The 22,648-nt window shown below is 34.6% G+C and overlaps 1 protein-coding gene across 3 annotated transcripts; it reads left to right on the top strand.

Annotated features, from left to right (window-relative positions):
- The first annotated feature begins 4,045 nt into the window (after positions 1-4,045).
- On the top strand, positions 4,046-18,267 carry LOC127804759 (pentatricopeptide repeat-containing protein At4g39952, mitochondrial). 3 transcript variants are annotated; one of them, XM_052341737.1, is made up of 7 exons: positions 4,046-6,994; positions 13,775-13,867; positions 14,830-14,935; positions 15,104-15,249; positions 15,436-15,540; positions 17,072-17,358; positions 17,999-18,267. In XM_052341737.1, exon 1 carries the CDS (start codon positions 4,047-4,049, stop codon positions 6,453-6,455), a length of 2,409 nt encoding a protein of 802 aa, XP_052197697.1. In that variant the 5' UTR covers position 4,046; the 3' UTR covers positions 6,456-6,994; positions 13,775-13,867; positions 14,830-14,935; positions 15,104-15,249; positions 15,436-15,540; positions 17,072-17,358; positions 17,999-18,267. The 3 variants fall into 3 exon arrangements, with proteins under 3 accessions (XP_052197697.1, XP_052197698.1, XP_052197696.1); XM_052341738.1 differs by lacking the exon at positions 13,775-13,867 and having other exon boundaries at positions 4,046-6,932; positions 17,999-18,266; XM_052341736.1 differs by lacking the exon at positions 13,775-13,867 and having other exon boundaries at positions 17,999-18,265.
- Positions 18,268-22,648: the final 4,381 nt, after the last annotated feature.

Below are 22,648 nucleotides of genomic sequence, written 5' to 3'. Positions count from 1 at the left end.
ACCTTAACTTAGCTTTTAAAGCCTTCTTGATGTGCAAGCCCAAATAATTTATTTCCTAATTCCAAGCTCTCGGTCATCTTCACTTGCTGCCTCCATTTGACCATTGCCATTTACTTGTTCCCCCTTCTCATTTCTCCATCTATATATAACCATCCATTTGCACAACACTTAACCATTAAGCTTTCCATCCCATTACACAAAGCTTAACCATTAAGCTTTCAATCCCACTTGCACATATATATATAACTTATATATATTATACCAATAAAATATAAGAATTTACGCATTTAAATACCAAATTTCTTCTTAATTCCACTTGAAAAATTCTCTAATTACAGTCTTAAACATCAAAGTAATTTGCATTACAATACTTAAAATGCAAAATTAATAACTCAAAGCTTACTCGATAAGGACGATTTTACCCCATTGTCCTCACTGAGCTATTGTTTCTTCTTGAAATTACTTTAGGGTTGATCCTTATGCAAAATCGGAGCCCCCTTAGGGTTCTATTTATTTTTTTAAAGTCTCCTATGAAAATTTGATTTTTTGCCCTGAAATACAGTTATACCGAAAACTGTTTCCATTCTAACCACTTTTAGTTTCATAAATCGCATCTCGAAATGCTCGTCAGTACCATATTATTTTCCTTTGACGTTTACATTTCAGGGCATTCCCTGCAATTGATTCGGTATTGATAACTGTAAGAAATTATACTTAAGTCTTTAATCTTTTGATAATTTTACCTATGACCCAAGTTAAAATTACTCTTGAACCCTTTAGAAAATTCGGGATATTATAATAAGTCGGATTCAAATATTGATGGGCAAGAGTTATTTTTCGAGCTAAAAGTTGTGAGATGTTTGCCAGAAGAGACCAAGAAGTCAATTGAAGTATTAGACTATATTAAGACGATGGATTGTTGTTTTCTAAATGTGTGAATCGCGTATAAAATACTTTTGACCATACCAGTTTACAGTTGTCTCTGCAAAGCGAAGTTTCTCAAAGTTAAAGTTGATAAAATCTTACCTTCGGTCAATAGTGTTACAAGAAATGTTGAATGGATTAGTGATAGTGTCTATTGAAAGACATATGTTAGAACAAATTGATTGTAATAGTTTAATTGTTAATTTTTCATCTAAAAATGCTAAAAGAGTACATTTAAAATGAAATATTGTAAATTTTAAACTATTATTGTGAAAATTTTGAATGTTTTTATATAGTAAAATAGATTTATTTGTATTCGTTACATATAATTTTATTTTTAAATATAAGGGCCCATATAAAATTTTACTTAGGAGCCCTAACATCTCAGGGTCTGCCCTGCTACTTAGCGATCAATCACAAGCTTCAGGTGAAAGCAAAGATCCAAGAATGAGCTAAGGCAATTGTTTCTATGAAGGTGACACAGCTCAATTCGAAAAAGCTAGAAAGAGAAAACACTACGTATGAAGAATAAGCATTGACCACCAAATATATGTCAATTTTCGTAGTTAAAACAACATAATTACTTGCAGAACATGCTTCCTTCTTATAATAAAATAATATTTAGGGCATTTGATATAGAAAAAATTTTAGATTTTAAAAAATGTTTAAGTTAAAAATTTACATTCTTATATTTGGTATAACTTTTTTAAAAAAGAATCATAAAAAAATAACTTTGTCAGGATTTGTTTTTAATTAATTTTTTACAAAAAGATTTTCATAGGGGGTTGAGAATCTTAGGCTGAGTTTTCTTTATTGTTTTTAGGTCATTTTAGTTTTCAATTTTTTAAAACAATTAAAATGAGTTTACTTTGTCATTTTTAAAAATGTATTTTCGAAAACAAAACAAAAAATTATAAAGGAAATCCAAAACAATAAAATATATTATTTTGGTTATTTTCAACTAAAACAATCTCTGAATCCAAAATATGGAAAACATAATTCATTTTTCATGTTTTGACTCTAAAAAATAAAAGGAAAAAAAAGAAAAGAAGGAAGAAAAAAAATTATTCTTAAATTTTAAAAATAAAATTATATATTTATTTAAAATTTAAAAAAATATAGTATATCTATATTATAATTAAAAATATAGGATAACATATAGTATGTTATTAAGTATATTACATATGTATAATAATATTTAATATAAATTATCACTGATGTTAGCAATTTATTATTTTATTTTAATAGTAAAATTTTATTAAAAATAGTTAATTTTATCATTTAATAATTAAATTCATTAAATAAAATATTATAAAATAATTTTTCTTAAAATTCTAAAGTAAACGCGTTTTCTAATTTTTTGTTTTAAGAAATAATTTTTTAAAATAACAAAAAGAACACATTTTTAATTTTTTAAAAATAAACTATCAAAATAGAATACTGAAAATGAATTTAAAACTCAAAACTGAAAATTAAAAACGCAAAGAGAGCGCAGCCTTAAATTTTCATGGACTAGAAAAAATTTTAACAAACAAAAAGACTAAAACACCCCTTACCCTCTTATACAAATATATATATATATATATTATGTGTATATATATACACACACATACATATACATAATGTATACATGATCTTTTTTTATTTTTTAAAGAGGTTGTGGATTCTAATATTTTATATATTAGAAGAAATTTATCATTTTAAAAAAAATCAAATAAAGGTAATTTTTAAAAAATAACATGGATTCCTATGAATGCTGGATTTAAACCAAATGTAAGATTGTTAGAAAATAATATTTAATATTTCTAAAAATATATAAAATTAATCAAACATGGAATTGTATAAATTATAGGAATTAAAGATTTTCAATAGCATTCTTAAGAATCATGAATCCCAATAATTTAAAAACTTATTTCATACCAAATATCCTATAAAATTGTAACTACTCATGCCTTTCTCTTTCTCTATCTCTATCTATTTCTAATGACAAATCTATTTCTACCATTAGTCTTTTTCAATCGTCATATTTCTAGATCTAAAATCATCGTTGCTCACAACTCTCCATCGCAATCGTTTTGCCCTTACTTCTAATCTAGCCCTATCTCTCTCCAATTCATCTCTGTAGTAAATATTCCTTCATCTTTGTTTGTAAAATCTGTAGCAAGAACTTGATTTTTGAGGTCATTGTTTGATGGCTTGTTTGTTCTTGATTTTTTGATGTTATATTTTTTGGTGTTTTTAGTATAGGGTTTGCATCACATAAAGTAACCAATAACACATTCATTCAGAAGCATCACATAAAAGTTATTTAATTTGGATTGGGATCCTTGTTGAAAAGCATCAGAATTCACTGTTTTGTACTTCATGGCTGTACAGTCCTATTGCAAGGAGTTCCAAGTTCATGGTTGGCCATCATTAGATTTGGAGCTTAGCAGGAATTTCTAGACAGATCTGGATATTGGGTAATCAAATCAAATAACCAACCATATTCTAACTTAATTCATTATTTATAATTTAGATCTAAACCCTAATTAATCTTTTAGTTAGTGTAAGTGGTCGTCTGCACAGGATTCTGAGTATATTAAGTTTGTGTGTTTGAATCACAAATAATAGTTGTGTATCAACTCTTACTAACTGAAGGGTCAGGACACGAGTTCGAACCCTAATTTACTTGACTTGACCTGCTTACTCGTGTGGATTTGATCCATAATTTATAGAGAGAAATTAATAGTTCTCGGTAAAAATACTCTGTATTAAGGTTTTTTCTATTCACCTTATATAAAAGAAAAATACTACTTGTACAAATAATTAAATTATCGAGAGGATGACCAAATGAGTCACATGACAAAAATGTCTTCACCTAATTTGTTGTTGCCGTATCTAGATGAAGCCCGATCGAGATAAACTTGGTCGGGTTTCATGAAGTTCGGGCTTTTTTCGTTTATAGCACTTCGATAATCGATAATAAAGTACGATTCAATCATTGAACTTGTCATCTCGTCAATATATACAGATGATTCTAAAAGGAATCTAAATTCTAAACCCTAATTTCTAACACAATAGGACAAGGGACCTAAATGTTTGCCTTCAAGTTTGAACATTGGTTTCCTTTTCCCGGTTGAATGAGTAAACACTTCCGACTTACATATGCTCAATATATGTCATTGGCTTGCTTTTGTAATTGTAGGTCGGTGGTGGGAGCTCCAATGCTTACATTCAAACGTAACTACTTTTACAGACGTTTTTACTCCTCTTTGTCATCCCATTCAACTGCCTTCCTCGATCGTCAAATCAACCGCTTCCTTTCTATCCAAACTTTGGATCCCAAATCGGTCCTCCAATCTCATGGCTACATCATCACAACTGGGAGCCCGAATAATGCCTTCATAGCGTCGAAGCTCATTTCTCTCTATGGTTCTATTAACAAGCCCGACTTGTCGGCGAAAGTGTTCGATTCGGTTCGCTTCAAAGATGCCTTCCTTTGGAACTCCATAATCAAAGCCCACTTCTCTAATGGCAATTACTCAGAAGCCCTTGAATTTTATCTCCAAATGCGATTTTCTGGTGTCCTGCCTAACGATTTCACTTTTCCGATGGTTGTTTCTGCCTGCGCTGAGCTTTCCTTGCTAAAGAAGGGCATGGAAATGCATGCTTTGGTTTCAAAACTTGGACTTTTTGCGGGTAATTCTGCAGTTGGATCTTCGTTTTTATACATGTACTCGACGTGTGGTTGTATTGAAGATGCGGCTGACTTGTTTGACGAATTTCCAATGAGGGATGTGGTTGCTTGGACCGCGCTTGTAATTGGGTATGTGCAGAACGGCGAGAGTGAGAAGGGTTTGGAATGTTTTTGTGAGATGCACAGGATAGGTGGGGATGAGGAGAGGCCTAATTCTAGAACATTTGAAGGGGGATTTCAAGCTTGTGGAAATTTGGGGTTTTTGTCAGAGGGAATGTGCTTACAAAGTTTAGCAACAAAAACTGGAATCGATCATGTTCAAGGTGTTCAATCTTCAATTTTGTCTATGTATATCAAGTGTGGATGTCCTGAGGAAGCTTGTCTTTCATTTTGTGAAGTTGATAATAAGGATGTTATAGCGTGGACATCTGTTATTGGTGTTTATGCAAGATTGGGACGCATAATGGAATGTATATATTTGTTTTCACAGATGCAGGTTGCTGGAATCTATCCAGACGGGATAGTTATCAGTTGTCTGCTTTCAGGTTTTGGTAATTCCATGAGAGTCAATGAAGGGAAGGCCTTTCATGGGATACTCCTCAGGAGAAATTATATATTTAATCAGATGGTTATCAATGCATTACTGTCAATGTATTTTAGGTTCGGACTTTTTTCTCTCGCAGAAAAGCTTTTTGACAGAGCACATGACAGGGACAAAGAGACTTGGAACATAATGGCTTTTGAGTATGATAAGGTAGGACTGGAATCCAAGTGCATAGAACTGTTTAGGGAAATGCAATATCTAGGCATTGAATATAATCCAAATGGTTTGCTATCTGTTATTTCTTCATGTTCTCGAATAGGAGCAAACCATTTAGCCCAGTCGCTTCATTGCTGTGTAATTAAAAGTCTGATGCATGAGAATATCTCCTTTGCCAATTCACTAATAGACTTATATGGAAAAAGTGGAAACTTTGGTACTGCATGGAAGATCTTTTGTAGGACACATAAGGATACTGTCACGTGGAACACGTTGATCTCCTCATATGTGCATGGTGAGCATTTTTGTGAGGCTTTAAGCCTCTTCAATAAAATGGTTTCAGAAGGCTTCAAGCCTAATATAGCAACACTGGTTACTTTGCTATCTGCTTCTTCTCGTATGGCATCTTTGGAGAAAGGAGAACAGATTCACATTTATATCAAGGAAGGAGGGTTTGAATTTAATATATCTCTGGCTACTGCTTTAGTTGACATGTATGCAAAATGTGGGCAACTGGAGAAATCAAGAGAAATCTTTGATTCAATGGATGAAAAAGATGTTATTTCTTGGAATGTGATGATTTCAGCTTATGGAGTGCATGGAGATGCAAAATCTGCGTTAGAAATCTTCCAGCAGATGGAACGGTCAGATGTCAAACCAAATGAACTTACTTTTCTTGCTGTTCTATCTGCTTGTACCCATGCAGGGCTTGTTCAAGAAGGGAAATGCTTGTTTGAGAGAATGGGGAACTATTCTCTGTCACCCACATTGAAGCATTATGCTTGTATGGTGGACCTCCTTGGCAGGTCAGGCAATCTGCATGAAGCTGAAGATTTGGTGCTCTCAATGCCCATTGCTCCTGATGGGGGTCTATGGGGTGCTTTGTTAAGTGCTTGCAAAATACACAACAATACTCAGATGGGTATGAGGATTGCAAAGCATGCTATTGAAGCTGACCAAGAAAATGATGGCTATTATGTAATGATTGCTGACATGTATACCTCTCTAGGGAAGTGGGAGGAGGCAGAAAAGGTTAGAGTGATGATGCAAGAACTGGGAGTGCAGAAAAGGGCAGGATTGAGTACAGTATAGCTTACAAGGGGATAGTTTTATTCGTTGTTGGGGCAGGTCCTGGTTCTCTGTCTATCTTCTGCTAACTCTGTTGGTAATATCAATGTGAATTGTTAAAACTTGTTTGTAGCCCATAGCTCCATCTTTTCCTGACCCTCAAATTCAGCCCACTGGCCAAAAGTGGTTTGTGTTGCAAGAAACCCTATTGGTATTAGAATTTGGCTCTCTCTTCCTCCTTGCTAACAGTGGGTTCCAAATTTAAAAAGCAGTGGCAAGAAGGTGATCAACAAAGCAAAGGGTTGTTTAGGCTTGACCCCAGAATTGATAAAGCATTAGCAAGGAAGGAAAGAAGTAATAATTGGATAATACAAACAGAAAGGAGAGACAGAAAAAAGGGAGAATGGAGACAGAAGAAGAGATAGAAGATAAAGGAAGAGAAGACCAAGGACGAAGGAATGCTTATGAGAAAATAAATGAAGAGAAGACAAGGGAGGAGAGGTAAGAAGCACAAGTGCAGACACATGGCACAAAAATGAGGAGACTCTAACATGCCTGACATGGTAATTTTCAAAAAATTAAGCATGACACTGACAAAACAGTAATTATATAAAATTTTATGTCTTTATGTAAAAACATTAAGAACTTTTATATAACAATTTCTACAGTGTTCCAAATCATTAGTGCATTATTATAGCTAAAATAAAAAATTCATATTCTACTATTGGACAGAATTAAAAGAAAAACTATCAATATGTTCTTTTAGACAGTTTCATCTATTAACCAGTAGAAAGTTTAGAATTTAATATTCTTAAAATTAAAATAAAGTGGCTGAGACAGAAGTTTGCTGCGTAGTTGAAGTTTTTAAGAAGTTTGTTATTTTAGTGTTCATTTGTTTAGTTCTGGATGATTTCTTTCATATCAATATAATCCATTTGATTACAGTGTGTGTATGAGTGTGTGTGCGTGTGTGCACGCGCTTGCATGCAAAGAAGAGGAATTAATAGATACCAGTTCCTCTTTTTAATGTCACTAGATTCTCAGTTGTCAATTTAGAATGTATTTCATTTTTGTATTAAGCAATAAACGTATACATTCTGACTACACATACATTCTCAAAGTGTCCAGTTCTAAGTGCATTAAAATAATAATTAGACATGTTTGACATTGTAGTTCTGGTGTGCAGGCAGCAAATAATCACCATATTTGATTAGGATATATTCACCCTAAATTGAAATATTTGATTTGTTCACCAGCAAGTGGTAAAGGTCATTGCTTGGTTTTCACAATGGGCCTGGGGAGAAAGTAAGTTTATTCTGTATCCATTCTAACCTGAGTATTACAGGTTCAGAATAGAAAATCACTCTTGTTTATGCAGGAATGAATCTATAATATCTAACCTCTCTTGGACCTGGAAGTGGTAGAAGAAGCCAAGTGGATGGGGACTAGTTCTTACTTGTTGGTCATTAGTCTGAAATCTGAATTTACTTGCTTAGTGTCTAGGTTCTTAACTGCACCAACAACTGGGATCAGACAGTGATATTCTCCATTTCCATCTTAAAAAGCATCATTAAGGATTTACTTTGTATAAATAATAAATGACCATGTTACGTATTGTCATTCTTTGGGTGATTGGCAAAAATTAGAGATGTGGCACCATCATGTGAAAAATACGTGTAATGAAAATGAGGTTGTTATAGTGGATGTGTGACCATACAAGGAAATTTAGAATTAGAAAAGAAGTTGTAACATCATAAGATTGGAGTGATTTCTTATAGATAAAATGCATGACACAATTAAAATGACTGTCATGAACCTAGGGTTCATAACAGGGTTGGAATTGGCAATTGGAAGGATTCAATTGAATAGAACTGAAACAAAATGATTCAAGAGGGAAATGGGGCAAAAATGGGGGGAGAAATTAGAGAGAAATGAGGGAGAGCAGTAGAGAGAAACGGAAGGGAGATTTGAGAGAATTGTAGAGAGGGAGAATTGGAGTTTCATTTAATCAATTCAAGCATAATCTTTCATTCTCAGTTGTGGCTTATATATAGCCTAACAGCCTCCCACTTGCACCCATGTGCAATGTAACAAACAACCCAACAGTCTATTAGCTAAAGACAAAGCCCTATAACAGAAATACAAAAAGGAAATGTAAATTCCTACTATTATATTTACTAATCTATCATTGGGCAATCCCTAGGGATATGACAATTCCCCCTTCCTTGAGAGAGTTCTTGTCCTCAAGAACTTGCAGCAAGTAGCCATTGCTTCATCTAATTCCCGCATTTTCTATCTGATTTACCTTTTTTTCTTTCTCCTTCTAGTCCTCTTTTCTTCCTCGTTCACAAGTGTCAAAGATCAATCCCAGTTGTAATTTGGCCTAGAACTTCAGTAGGAGCAACCTGATAGAGTTCAAGTTCAATACACTCACCTTCTACAATAGCTGTCCAATCAGGATTGGTCTCCACTTTAAGAACACAATCACACCATTGGTTCATCCCACCCTGCAATAGACAACAACTTAGATTTTCCAGTAGGAGCAAAAACCAACACAACAGCGATAGTTTTGTTTTCTTTAGCAAAACCTTCGACTTCTTTAGCTATCCCCCTTAGCTTCCCTCCAGCTAGTGTTGTCTTCACCTTCTTGTTGCCAATTTTAACCCAAGTTAAGGATGGTTCAGCCTGCTTCGGAACCAAAATCCCATCGAAAGAATGCCCTTTTCTTGGCCTCTAGCTTCTTCCTTACTACCAGTCCAAGTTCATCAGCCTTAGGATCATTAGCTTCTTATTCTTGTAAAGTGTGGTTTACCCCAATCTCCTCATCCAATCTTCTTTCATCTTCGGAATCCTGAGTTTCCATTGACTTGTTTGCTTCATTTACAGTGCCAACTTCCTTAATATTGGCTAAAGTTTCAGTCAGAATCTCCTTATTATATGCAAATAATCCAACAACTCCTTTTTCTTTGTGTTTGTTGAAATTTTCCTCTACATGAACTTCTTTTTCAAAAATATCCAACGGTCCCTTTGCATCTGTTGCCCTTTCTATTTGATTGTTACCGATTCCCTTTAGGTAATGCCATTCACCATTAATATCATCTCTGATGTTGCACTCTCCTCCGACTGCTCCATTTTTAAGAATTCCTCTTTTTTAAAACTCCCGTAATAATCATCGAAGAATTTAACATAAAAGTGATGTGATCCAACCGATAGGAAGGATCTCCAATGGATGAAATGGATTGAATTGTATTTCAGAATTGGAATTACAAGAAAATGAAAGTAAGAACAGCAGCAACTGGGCGTTCGAGAGGCCTAGAACTCTCCTACAATCACTCCAAATTCTTCACACCTTTCTCACTCTCTTCCTACCCCTTTTATAAGCTGTTATTCCCTTCTCTCTCTTGCATAACCGTATTTGGTTATGCAAGCGTGTCTGCTGGTTTGTTACACAAACCAGCCAAATATCTATCCTACCCCTTAGCACACCTGCTGATTGGTGCTTCCTCCAGCTGTACCCTCAACTCCCTTCGGATGCTTGTGACGCCTATAGTAAGTATGCAAAACCGGGGGCCTAACAAAAAGCTGCAATGATACTTCTTAGTTAGTATCATCGCAAACTCCTGCAACTGCTTGTATATCATACGACCAAATTCCTTGCTCGTATCATGTACCACACTTCGTGTTTCCTTATCCAAGTGACTGATCTCATTCTCAAACTTCTTTTCCTATGCATGAGGCTTTTGGCCAATCTCCTTATTCTCAAAATGTAGCATTCTTTTGCTACAGTTGTGACCTCATCTCCCTTCGATATCTGCTTCACAGCAAGCACCTAGGATAAACGATTGCCTCTCAACACTCAATGGCCTTCAATTTCTCAACAAGATGAGCCACCTGCCTTCCAATTCGACTCATACTCAATGCTAAGGCCGCTTATGTCAGCAGTCACGAAAGAAACTGCTGTAAACTCGCCTATGTCAGCCTTAATTTAGCAAAATAATCGGACTCTAGATCCTCTTCTTTTTTCTCTAATTTTCCTTGTTTTATCCCTTGAATCTCATCGAGTCAAGGGAAATGACTTGCTTAGCAACTTGAATCCGCCTCTATCACCATCGTAAATCAGTTGGTGTGGCTTCAATGGATCTAATAAGAGAGTTTGTCCAGCTTGTCGAAAATCACAGGCAAGAATCGTTGGCTTGTTTCGCTAGTTTCTACAAGCCACCTTTGTATCCGCTCCTCCAATTCACCACCATCACCCTCCCAAATCAGGTTGGAATCGCTGGTCGCTGGTCATGCTCGCCAATCAACATTGAGGCCCTGGAAATGGTTGGAACTCTAGAATTCGCTGGAATTAGCTGTTGGGAGTTGTTGAATTCACAACCAAGAAGTGTGGGTCATTGGATTATAGTGACCTAACTTAGATCAACTCCACTTTTGCCTCCAATCCTCACCTAATCAAATTGAACCCACAACCCAGGCTCACAGATCTACTAATAGAATTGGAATTCGTGGCTGCAAATCAATCTTCGGCTTCTCTTTCGGAATTAAATGTAAGATACACTCACCCGCTCCAAATCTGCCATTGGATCTACTTCGCCTTTCACCCTCAGCCTCAGTTGCGTACTTCCTTTAAACTCTCCTGCCTGAGTCGCCTAAGTCCACAACAATTGCGGCTTATATCGTTGTACTGCTTGCTCGCACCGCCTCACTCAATCACCATTCAATGGTCCATCAGCTTCGTTGTACGCTTCTCGGAATCACAGCAAAGCTCACCTGATTGAATTTTCCAAGACACAACTATTGTCAATGGTCAACAATCATCGGAACCCCACCACGATTCCGCTGCGTCTTCGATTTCGAATCTATAACTGATCGCCTACTATGCTTCGCCTCTCAATTTCAAATCGAGAATTGCCTTGCTCTCTCGATTACAACCTGGCTAGCTTGATAACTTTTGTTGCATCAGCGGTCCAATATTCCCAGTCGATCGCGTAAATCGCTACCCATCACTATAGATCAACAACCTCCAGATCTGATCACGACCACTGATTGTCAGTTCTATTGCAGACGTTGGCTCCTATGATGTAGCTTTCTACGATTCGTCTGCTTTGTTGAATTCACCAGACTCATCGAATCATTGTTCACTTAATTCTGCTAAGAGTTGTCAAAATCAACTACCCAAAAATGAACCACAACCTACCTTGCTATTGACTATTTTCGAAATCACTTTCAAATTTTGTGAATCCATTGCATCAGACAGTAACCATCGACATTCAACGGAACTTAATCAGCAACGAAAATGGTCGAGGAATGATGTTGTGATACCATTTGTCATGAACCTAGGATTCATAACAGGGTTGGAATTGGCAATTGGAATGATCCGATTGAATAGAACTGAAACAGAATGATTCAAGAGGGAAATGGGGCAAAAATGGAGGGAGAAATTAGAGAGAAATGATGGAGAGCAGTAGAGAGAAACGAAAGGGAGATTTGAGAGAATTGTAGAGAGAGAGAATTAGAGTTTCATTTAATCAATTCAAGCATAATCTTCCCTCTTCAGCTATGGCTTATATAGAGTCTAACAACCTCCCACTTACACCCATGTGCAATGTAACAAACAACCCAACTGCCTATTAGTTAAAGACAAAGCCCTATAACAAAAATACGAAAGGAAATGTAAATTCCTACTATTATATTTACTAATCTATCCTTGGGCAATCCCTAGCGACATGACAATGACTTGGTCATGAGAGAAGATTGATGGATGCTCTTATGTGGAGTGGATGGAACAGAAGAAGCTTTTAACAAAAGAGGTAGAAGAAGATCAAGAAAAACGTGGTGACAAACTCTTGAGCTTGATACCCATTCATTGTGTTTAGAAAACTTAAGAGATTTCGCAAAACTTCCTATAGTATCTGCAAGAGTGAAGGAAGAGCACTTTTGAAAAAATAGTAAAGAAGAGTTCTTAATTCTTCTAAAACCTGAACTAATTCATTGTGTGTGCAGATACAGTGAAATGATATATGTAAGTATGTTTATTTCTCAATTGTAGATATGTTAGTTTTTATCTTTTACCCAGAGTCATTGAATAATTATTTGCAGTTCATTTACAGAAAAAAAGAATAATTATATGCAGTTAGAATTAAAATAGGTTGTTGTGAGGGTTCTAAAATATGATCTCTCGAGGGACATATGTCTGTTAAAAAGTAAAAATATCAAAGGAATCACATTACTATGTGTTTATGACTCCTTTCCCTAGTGGCATGATCATCATCTATGTGTCAGCGATGGCTCCACATATGATTTCATGTGCTGGTCTTGCGAAGGGGCATGAAGATATCTCCACCATCTCTTTCTTAGGAGATCAAGCCTCAATTGAGTGAGTCAGTGCACATGTTACCAACCTATAGGGTATTTCTTTGAGGATGCTTGTGACATCCCTTTAGCTTAGCTGATAGAACTCTTTGATGCTCACTCAGAGTCACTTTCTTGGGTTACCTACCTCTTCACCACAGGGCCTCCATATTTCCGGTCACTGTGTGGACATTCTTGACACATCCTTAGTTCTATTGACTGTACTCTTTACCTGAGTGCTTCACTCCCCTTAGGAGCTCTCAATACTATTAATGTTCCTATGCATCCATGCTCTCCACACATGATCTCCGTGATTTGCCAAACTTTAACTATAGGACAACTTTAAGAAGTTTGGTAGAGGTAGGGCCTTTCTTTCACATGATACTTCTATGAACCAATGGATTGGAGGCTAGAACATAAGAGTATCAACAGTGAACTTTTCTCTTGAGGAGCACTTGATCTTAACTGATCTTGTGAAAGTGGGAATCCAACTTCTTGAAAGATGTAGTCCTTGTACCATTTTTGTCCCCATATTCAATTAGATCATAGATTATGATGCCATTGGCACTACTCTTACTAAAATCAAACCAATTTGATATAACCATTGTTATAAAGAAATATGTTTTACTCTTTTAACAGGTTAGTTTAGTTAAGGATTTTTTTTTTTTCTACACAAAATATACACAAGCAAGGTTTTAGCTTAAGGCTTTCTTCACCTCTTTTTTGCATTTTTTTACAATAATTTGTTAAGTAAGGCAACTGAGTTACTGTTTTCTCAAGATTCGAGCGTTTAAAATATTGTGAAACTATTTGAATTTAAAAGGTGTTAAAGGCATATGCCTTTGAAATGTGACCAAATTGCTAGAAGAGATTTGGTCTTTCTACTCTCTGGTCAAGTTTTCTATTGAACCAATGAACCTTTTATTTACAATTAAATTGGCTGATCTGATCTAGGCATGATAATGGGCTACCACTAACTTTATAATTGACAGAGTTCCCACGGTCATAAAGTATCAAGCTGCAGTTTACTCGTATTCCCTGGACTCTTAGCTTTCTTGCTTGATCTATCCATCCAAAATCTTCAGGTATGACACTTGACACTAGATAAACACACAAAACAGTGATTTTTCAAAATAAAGAATCATGCCAAAATGGCAACAAAACAACAATCAAAACTTAATTTCACTAGGTGGTGTTAGCTATATGAATTCTAAATCTCTAGTCATCTCTATCCATGGCCATATTTTTTGTAAGATCATTCTATATTATGTCCTGTTTTAGGGTATCCCACCAAGTTTTTGTTTTTCTGTGTGTGTGTGTGTGTGTGTTTTTGTTTTTTTGGTCTTTCTCTATGTATGTTATATCGAGGGTGAGACTTGGTAGCAATGGTAAGTTTGATCATTTGTGACCAAAAGGTCATGGGTTCAAGTTGTGGTGTACAACCGCTTTGCAAAAAAGAACGGGAAAAGCTGCATATAAATTCAATTCTCCCTCCATCCTCGCGAAGTGGGGGGCCTTCTGCACTGAGACCCATCTACCTTTTTCCACTCTCTCTCTCTTTCTCTCGTGGTTCCTTAACTCCCCCCCTTCTTGTCTTTGATACTTGTGCTTCCTGCCTACGAGAATTTTAGGATGGCATCTCCAGCTTGCCTCTGACCTGTTCCATATTATCCTTCATCAGAGAAAGACAGCACTTAGTTACCTTGTTTAAAACACAGTTACCACATCCTTTTTGAAGAGCTTCCACTACCACTCTTATGCAAAGAATCCTTGACGCTAAGTGGCTATTTAGTGGTATTGTAACATACTAAAATTGTGTTCTTTGAGTTTTATTTTATGTTGTAATGGTACTTAGCAATTAAAAGATATTTTAAAGGCCTAAAATAATTCCTTAATTAAGGGAGGTAAAAGCACTATCATGGCAAAGGACAGGTAGGTGTTGCGGTTTTGTAACAGTCAATTTCCCACTACAACTTTTGACTTGCCTGTTAAACTAAACTGATTTCAGAAAGCAGCGCTGATGTTATTAATATTCAATTCTTTACAGGATGACCCCTTTCAAAAATCAATGCTGCCAGATGAGTTGGTAGCACAAATGAAGGTGGTCAATGTATTTGAGAATACAATAAATGTAACTTCAACTCTGGAGCCAGGTGAAATGCATGATTACTGATTATATTACAGCTTACTGGATGATAAGCCTTCTGATTTTTGTTGTCTTTGTGAATGCTGTGATAAGAGACAGTCTATGCATCTCATTTGTGGTTTTGGTTATAGTATATATCGTGGACAAATGCCATGACCATTCTAATCATATTCAGGTATAAGATCTTCCTCCTACAGCTATCCTTTTTATTTGGATGCGAATGTCGTAAATTCTCACAATTGACGAGCAATTGCTTGGAAGTCAAAAGTCAGTAGACTTCCAGTTCTGGAAGTGAAGAAAGACTTCTTCAGAAATCTCAAGGTATCTTTCTTCTGATATGCATTAACAATAGTATAATCTCTCTGAATAAACCCTTGATCACATTCCTTCTTAGACTTCAATCTCTCCCTCTTTCTCTCTCTGAAGAAAATCTCCACTTACTTGGTAATTGTTGGTTTTGTTCCGATTTGGTTGCTCTGCTTCTGGTGTTGGATTTGGGCTGAACAGTTTGAGATGGACGATTTGGAGACCAGAATCCCTAAGGGTGAGCACAAAGTGATTCAAGGGATAACCCCGTTCAACCGATAGAGAGAGGTTGAAATTGATTCTTGAGTAAGTGTATGACGCTTGAAGCAATCTTGTACTAGGCACAACTTTAAGGTTTCTGACACTTCCCAATTTTCATCTTGATGGAAATAATCACCTGTTGGCTCATGCCCTTTATCTTGATCTCAAATCTTCCTTTTTGCATTTTGTGCTTGTTGAACATATTAATCTTGATATAAAAGAAGGCTGTTAGAATCATGGAAAAAATAAAATAAAATAAAAAAGAAGGCTGCTATAGCTTAATTGCGATTTAAATGTCTTCATCAAAAGACAAACAATTACAAAATGCATCAACGCCTAAACAAGATAAAATATATAGATCTATATAGAAATAGATCTAATATGTTTGCACATGAAAATAAAACTTATGTCTATTTTTGAAATTCAAATATATTTATAGCTCATATTGAAATACTACAATTTTTCTTTTTTTGGCATATCTGGAAAGGATTATGTACAAAATGTTGACGTATCTATCAATTTCAGAAATCTATATGCATAAACATGTGGAAAGTTTTGGGCTTTCGCAGATATAGGCCAGCATTATTTCATTCCATTTTTATTATTTTTTCTAAACTTATACTGTCAGCCCAATTATTTATTTATTTATTTTTGTTAAAACCATCCCAATTATTTAAGTGATGAACAATATGTTTTCAAGATGACAAGTCTCCGAAGTGTGACATGTCCGGTTTGGTGTTTGAGACGATACAACACCTTCATAAAAGTCTTTGTTATTGAACCTCACTATAATATCAAACACTAGACAAAAGTATTTGTAATAATAATCAATAGAGATATGCATCTATGCTCTTATACTTAAATCACTTCAAATAGCCAACTTACCCGTAAAGAGACTTGCGCTTATCTTGGCTTACAATTCCAATAGAGAACTTACCATTAAAATAAAATTCTGATTGTCCTGGTGTATGGTTAATTTTGGAGGACTTGCTGTCATTTGCATCATAGATCAAGTGGTTTATCATACAAAGGAAAGGAGTGAGTGATCCTAGTCGAAGCTGGTAAATCAGGCCCTTCTCAATTTGTTTAAAAGAGTATGTAATACATACCTGTTATGTGTGGTCATGCATTCATCTAACAAATATCTATATATCTATATATAGTCAATGTAGTTGAGATAACATTATTTTATATAAGATGCTTTATTTTTATTTTGAGTAGAGTTTTCCCCAGAAAGAACTGAAGTATTTGAGAATTATGAAATGCATATAATCAAGGAAGTTGATATTACTGTATGCTATATAACATGCTCTTTTTATTTATTTTGTAACTAGAATTTTTCCCGAGAAAGAATTAAGTATATTAGAATTATGACATTCAATTGTGTTTTGGTTTCCTTGGAGATGAGAATTGAACATGCCATTATGAATTATTTTGTGATGGTTTATCCATCTTAGTTTGTGGCCATGGGGGATGGATCTAAAATGTTCTTCCTCTATTTCTTTAGAGTTGAGGTTGTGTTATAGTTCATCATCTTCTTTCGGAAGTTGATATTGTCTGATGTTTATTTATGCAGGAACTCCATGCTTCCATGGTTGTGGAAGACATAGAGGAGAAACGAGGAGGAAGACCGTTCATTGATGCATTGATGGCCGTGACCTCTCTGTTCCGAACTCAGTTATTGTTAAAGAGGGGTGGGAATAATCTGCCTGGTCTGATTGATGTGCAGAAACCACTGATGAGGGGTCCAGAGAGGCAAAGACAGCATCAGAGATTCGACAGCTCTTCAACCTTTCCAAGGAGGAAAAAAGTCTGCTGGGAATACGTCAACACATTAGCAGAAAACCTTTACTACAAAATCGGGTAACCGTTCCTTCTTTCCTTCGTTTTTAGTTTTTATTTTTTATTTTTATCTTTTGGTTCTCAAATAGAAAAGGGTAGAAGGGAATTTTCATTTTGCTGACTTTCCAATTCAATGTTAGCTGTTGCTACGTTAGTGAAGTATCATTTCATGTGCTAGATATGGACCATTTAAAATATACAGAAGATGGCTCTAAAGCATTTGTTAACAAATGGATGTCTTTCTCTTTATGTATTCATTCTTTTTTGGGCAGTCACATACAACACAAGCAAAGCACGTTTACTTCTCAGTTTTTATTTCTTGAGCTGGATAGATTAGGATAGGTTATGTCGTGTGTTGGAAATGCTTTATTTTTGTGATATATGTCGCAGCCTGTCAGATAGCTTAAGGAAGATGAAAGCATGGTTGTACTAAACAGTTCACAACAATTGTTCTCAACTAAACTGTAATGTAACCGTTTTGGGTTCGAGTTGTAGAAAGTGCAAGCGGGTTGCTTTTACAACTAGCAAACTAGTGATAAAAGGATTACAACCTTAAGACATCCTTTTAACTCCCAAACCAAGGTTATTAGGGATAGATCTTAGACATTCAAGTTTGACATTGGTGATAATATTTTGCTGATATCTTATATTGTGTGCACAGGAAAGGGAAAGAAACTGAAGGGTCCTAACAGGATGATGTTCCAAAACAGTCGGACCATCTAAGAGACTTAAGACTAGGAGAGATGGATCTTAGATTTTCCCAAGAGAGAAGAAAAACAAGAGCAGAAACAGAATAAAGTGTTTTTGGTTTTTTTTATTAGGGTAGTATTTGTTAATCAATATATGGGACGAAAAAGGTTAAATATGAGAAGTATTCCAGATGTTTATCCTTTCCAATGTGTTTGCTAAACTTATCTAGTGATTCTTGAAAAAGAAATTAAGTGACTTCTTATCTTGATTTTTCAAGATATGCTTATTTCGAGATATATTTATCTCTCTCTCCCTCTTAAGATAAACATATATTGATTCTTACAGATAAAAAAAAAATAACATTTATGTCCTGTAGTGCATTTTAAAAAATTTAACAAACAGTTTGATAACAAACAGTTTTAAAAAATTTAACAATCTTATTTTGATTATTCTATATCTTGATCTGAAAAATATTCCGCTCTTATCTTGATATTCTCTTATCTTGCTCATTTTAATAAATGTTAGATAAATTACCTTTACATACTTGGTAGATTAAATGTTTTGTGGAGACATTTCTTATAATTTGTTTTTAGTTAAAGAGGTTTTTGTATTTTTTTCTTTATTACCAGGGTACTACCTCTGTTGGGTTCTATCATTAATGAAGTTGGTTAAAATTAAATGAAGTTATAATTAATTATTATTTTTATTAATCTTAATTTATTATTAAAATTTGATTATTTATCAACTAATAGAAACATAATATTCATAGTAATTGAATTTCCCTCACTTAGTTTCAATTTGAAGCTATTGTTTTCTATCTTTAAATTTTATCATTAATTGTTAATATAACAAGGCATGTTAGAAAACTTAATTGACAAGACGGGTAAGAACTTACCATTTAAGTGTGCATGACATGACGGGGAAACCTACATAATTTTGGTTAAGGCTTAATGCATTTTTTTTTGGGTTCTTGAACTAATAAAAAAAATGATTTTAAGAACCTCTATTAAAAAGTGCTCATTATTCATTCTTGGATTAAACTAATTTGTATATTTTTCATTCCTAACTTAACAGTCATTAAAAGAGACGTTAAATTTGTTTCGTCAACACTGTCACGCCACTTCTGTTATACTTTTCAGCATTGTCATATTACTATATATATATATACACACATTCATATATATATATAGCACACCAACCATGGTCACCGCCACAGTTGGGCTCCTCGACCACGGCCATGGCTGCAGCCATGGGGATGATGGGTTCCTCGACCTAGCCGTGGCTAGGTCTGGGAACCTAGTGGCTGGGGGTTAGGGAACCCAACGTTCCTCACCATGGTCGTTAGCTGTTAGGGGTTACGGAACCCCCGAGCCTTAGTCCCAGACCCCCAGTCGTTCCTCGATCGTTGGGGGTTGGGAAGCCCCAGTTTTCCTGACCCCCAATGGTCGGGGAACAGATCTTGGCAAGATATATAAAGAAAGGGAGAAAAAGAGAGAGAGATGGGGGGTGTAAAGGATTTTGTGCATGATAGAACAACTTTGGGTTTTTTATCTTTCTAATGGCGCTTGTGATTGTTGTGCGTGTTTGCATATAAGGATTTTGTTCCCATCGTTTGTGTTCTCACAGCTGGAGAACAGATCCAAGGTTGATTTTTCAATTTTTGACTTTCTCACCCACGCGAGAGTTTGAATATGCGGACGCATTTCTACATTTGCGGGTTTCATGTTTGTTCCCAGGGGGATTTCCTTATTCTGGTGGTCTATCTTGGCGATCTTTAAGGGTTTCTTGCTTCATTCCTACTCAAGGGGCCCAGCTTGTGGTGACCAGTCTCTGTTTTTGCATTTTTCAAGAGCTGGAACAGGGTGGATGTCGATCGATTTGGTCTCCTAGATCTGTTACATATTTTAACCTATCTCCTAAATGGTGTGTAAAAAGAAATCAAATGGGGCATTAAAGTTGGTTGGCCCTACAATTGAAGAAGTCTTTAATGCTCTTAGTGATTGGCGATGGTTGAATCAACGACGAGTGTAGAGGCAAGAATGGTGCAAAATGAGGAGAGAGGGAGAAGGGGGAAAAGGAAACCTAGGCTTCCCATGGCTGATGTGCTATGTGTATATATATATATGTATGTATATGTGTGTACATATATGTGTTTATGTGACAGTGCTGACAAGTATAATAGGAGTGACGTGATGTGATGTGATAGTACTGACGAGGCAAATTTAACACCTCTTTTAACGATTGTTAAGTTAGGGATGAAAAATGTACAAGTTAATTTAATATAGGGATGAATAGTAAGTATTTTTTAGTAAAGTTCCTTAAAGTCATTTTTTTTATTAGTTCAGGGACAAAAAAAAAATGCATTAAGCCTTTTGATTAATGAATAAAGATCTTGTCATTGATCCAACATTTATTTAGGCTCTCTGATCTTTTCGCGGGAAGTTCTATCCATCTCATTGACTAAGTTGTCTAACATAGTTTTTTGTGTCAACAATTAATACAAATGCAATTATAGCAAATGACAATTTAAAGTTGAAACTAAATGCAAAGTTAAATTTCTTAGTTGATAAAATTAGAAGTTGGGTCTAAAATTAAAAATATAATAAAAATGAATATACTTTTAGTAATTTATACTAAATTTCATACTAAAATTTATGGTATAAGATCACTTCAATTATTAGTGAAAGTAAAATGGTTTATAAAGAAAATGAACTCAATTTTTTTATATAGCGTTTGTTAAAATATGTAAGATAAGATTGTATTAAAATTAGGTTAGAATGTTTTTCGAATCAAGATATGAAATAATCAAGATAAGATTGATAAGTATTCTAAGATTTTTATCAAACTATTTGTTAAATTTTTTGGAATTAAAGGATAAGAGCGTTAGTTTTTCTTATTTGTAAGAATCATGATATGTTTATTTTGAGGGGAGAAAGAGATAATCATATTTAAAAAAAATTAGATGAGAAATTATGTGACCTTTTTTTTAATGGTTGTCAGATAAGTTTAATAAATACATTAAAAATAATAAAAATTTAAAATATTTTTCATATCTTACCTTTTTCGATCTATATCTTAGTTAACAAATGCTATCTTAGTGGGTAAAGATCTCTAAAGATGGTTTATAATGAAAATTGTCAGCCCAACTATTCTTGTACTCTAGGATTTGCTAAAATGAGTAAGATAAAATTGTATAAAGATAAATTTGAAATATTTTCTGGATTAAGATATGGAATGATTAAGATAACGCTGGAAAATATTTTAAGATTTTTATTAAATTATTTGTTAAATTTTTTGAAATGCACTGAAAGACATATGCGTCATTTTTTTTTTATCTGTAAGGTTTAAGATATATTTATCTCGAAGAAGACATAGATAAACATATTTATAAAATAACATATAAAAAGTCACGTGACTTCTTTTTTAAGAATCGTCAAATAAGTTGAATTAAAATAATAAAATTTTAATTTTTTTTTTATATATATTTTTTAATTTATATCTTGATTAATAAATATTAAGGAGAGATGATTCTGATAATGGCTTCTTTTTTTTTATGAACTAATAATGGGCTATTAGGTATCCAAATTAAATAAACCAAATAGAATTGTTGAATTGACTTGAGCTTGCTTTACAGCCATTGCTTCATTGTAGTCGTCTCGTCAACCACACCGGACCAACTGTTGGGTCTTTGTTTGGAAAACAGAATGCCAAATAAACAGTTATTAGATCTAACATCTATATGGATGGATGTTTGTTTATTTTCTCTTATTAAGTTTAATGGTTATGATGATAACGAACATTAAAATACAATAATTAATTTATTACAAAAATTTAAGTTTAAAGATTAAAAATGTGATTTATCTGTATTTTTAGGTAAAATCAAAAGCAAAATGTATTTTTTTTTATAACTTTGACTGAAGAGGCCAATAAATTAGCCATTCAAAAAATCCCAGAAAACAAAGTAAATTAAATTATATAACAAATATGTGTAATAGATTTTATTGTGTATTTTGTAATTTTGTTATATTATTTGTGTACTTTGTATTTTCACTGTATTTTTCGTGTTGGTTTCAGTGACAATTTTGTAATTCATTGCACATTGTATTGGTTTTAGATATTTAAATCGAGATTAACAATGAGGATCATTAATGAGGTATTTTACTAAACTGTTGTCTATTTTCTTTTTCTCGTAAAAATATGGGTATAATTAACAGTTGGCACCAAATGTGGCGGCGGCCGACACGAGGCAAGGCGGCAATAATGAAAAGGAGAGAGACATTTTCATAATTACACATGTAAGATTGTACGTGAAACTATCGAACAATGTAGCAAAGTGCTAATGATCCTCTCAGACAGCATACACTGAAAACGGCTGACCAGTGACGGCGGGACCCGCCATCAGTGTCTGCTCCGCCGTCGTTATTTCGGCGAGCTGATGCGAATAATTATATAAAAATAGTTAATAAATTAATTCAAATGCACTAAAATACTCAAACCTCTAGATTCGTGGAAAAGTGAGCACAGACATGAGCCAACCCAACCCACGAACGAAGCTTGAAGCCTGCTGCCTCTTCTTACCCTTCCAACCACTCGCCGCCACATCAGCTTCCTTTGACCAATG

The sequence above is a fragment of the Diospyros lotus genome, chromosome 6, assembly GCF_014633365.1.
Source record: "Diospyros lotus cultivar Yz01 chromosome 6, ASM1463336v1, whole genome shotgun sequence".
Classification (NCBI taxonomy): domain Eukaryota; kingdom Viridiplantae; phylum Streptophyta; class Magnoliopsida; order Ericales; family Ebenaceae; genus Diospyros; species Diospyros lotus.
Note: the sequence above shows the minus strand (reverse complement) of the source record. Positions and strands in the feature narration are given on the sequence as shown.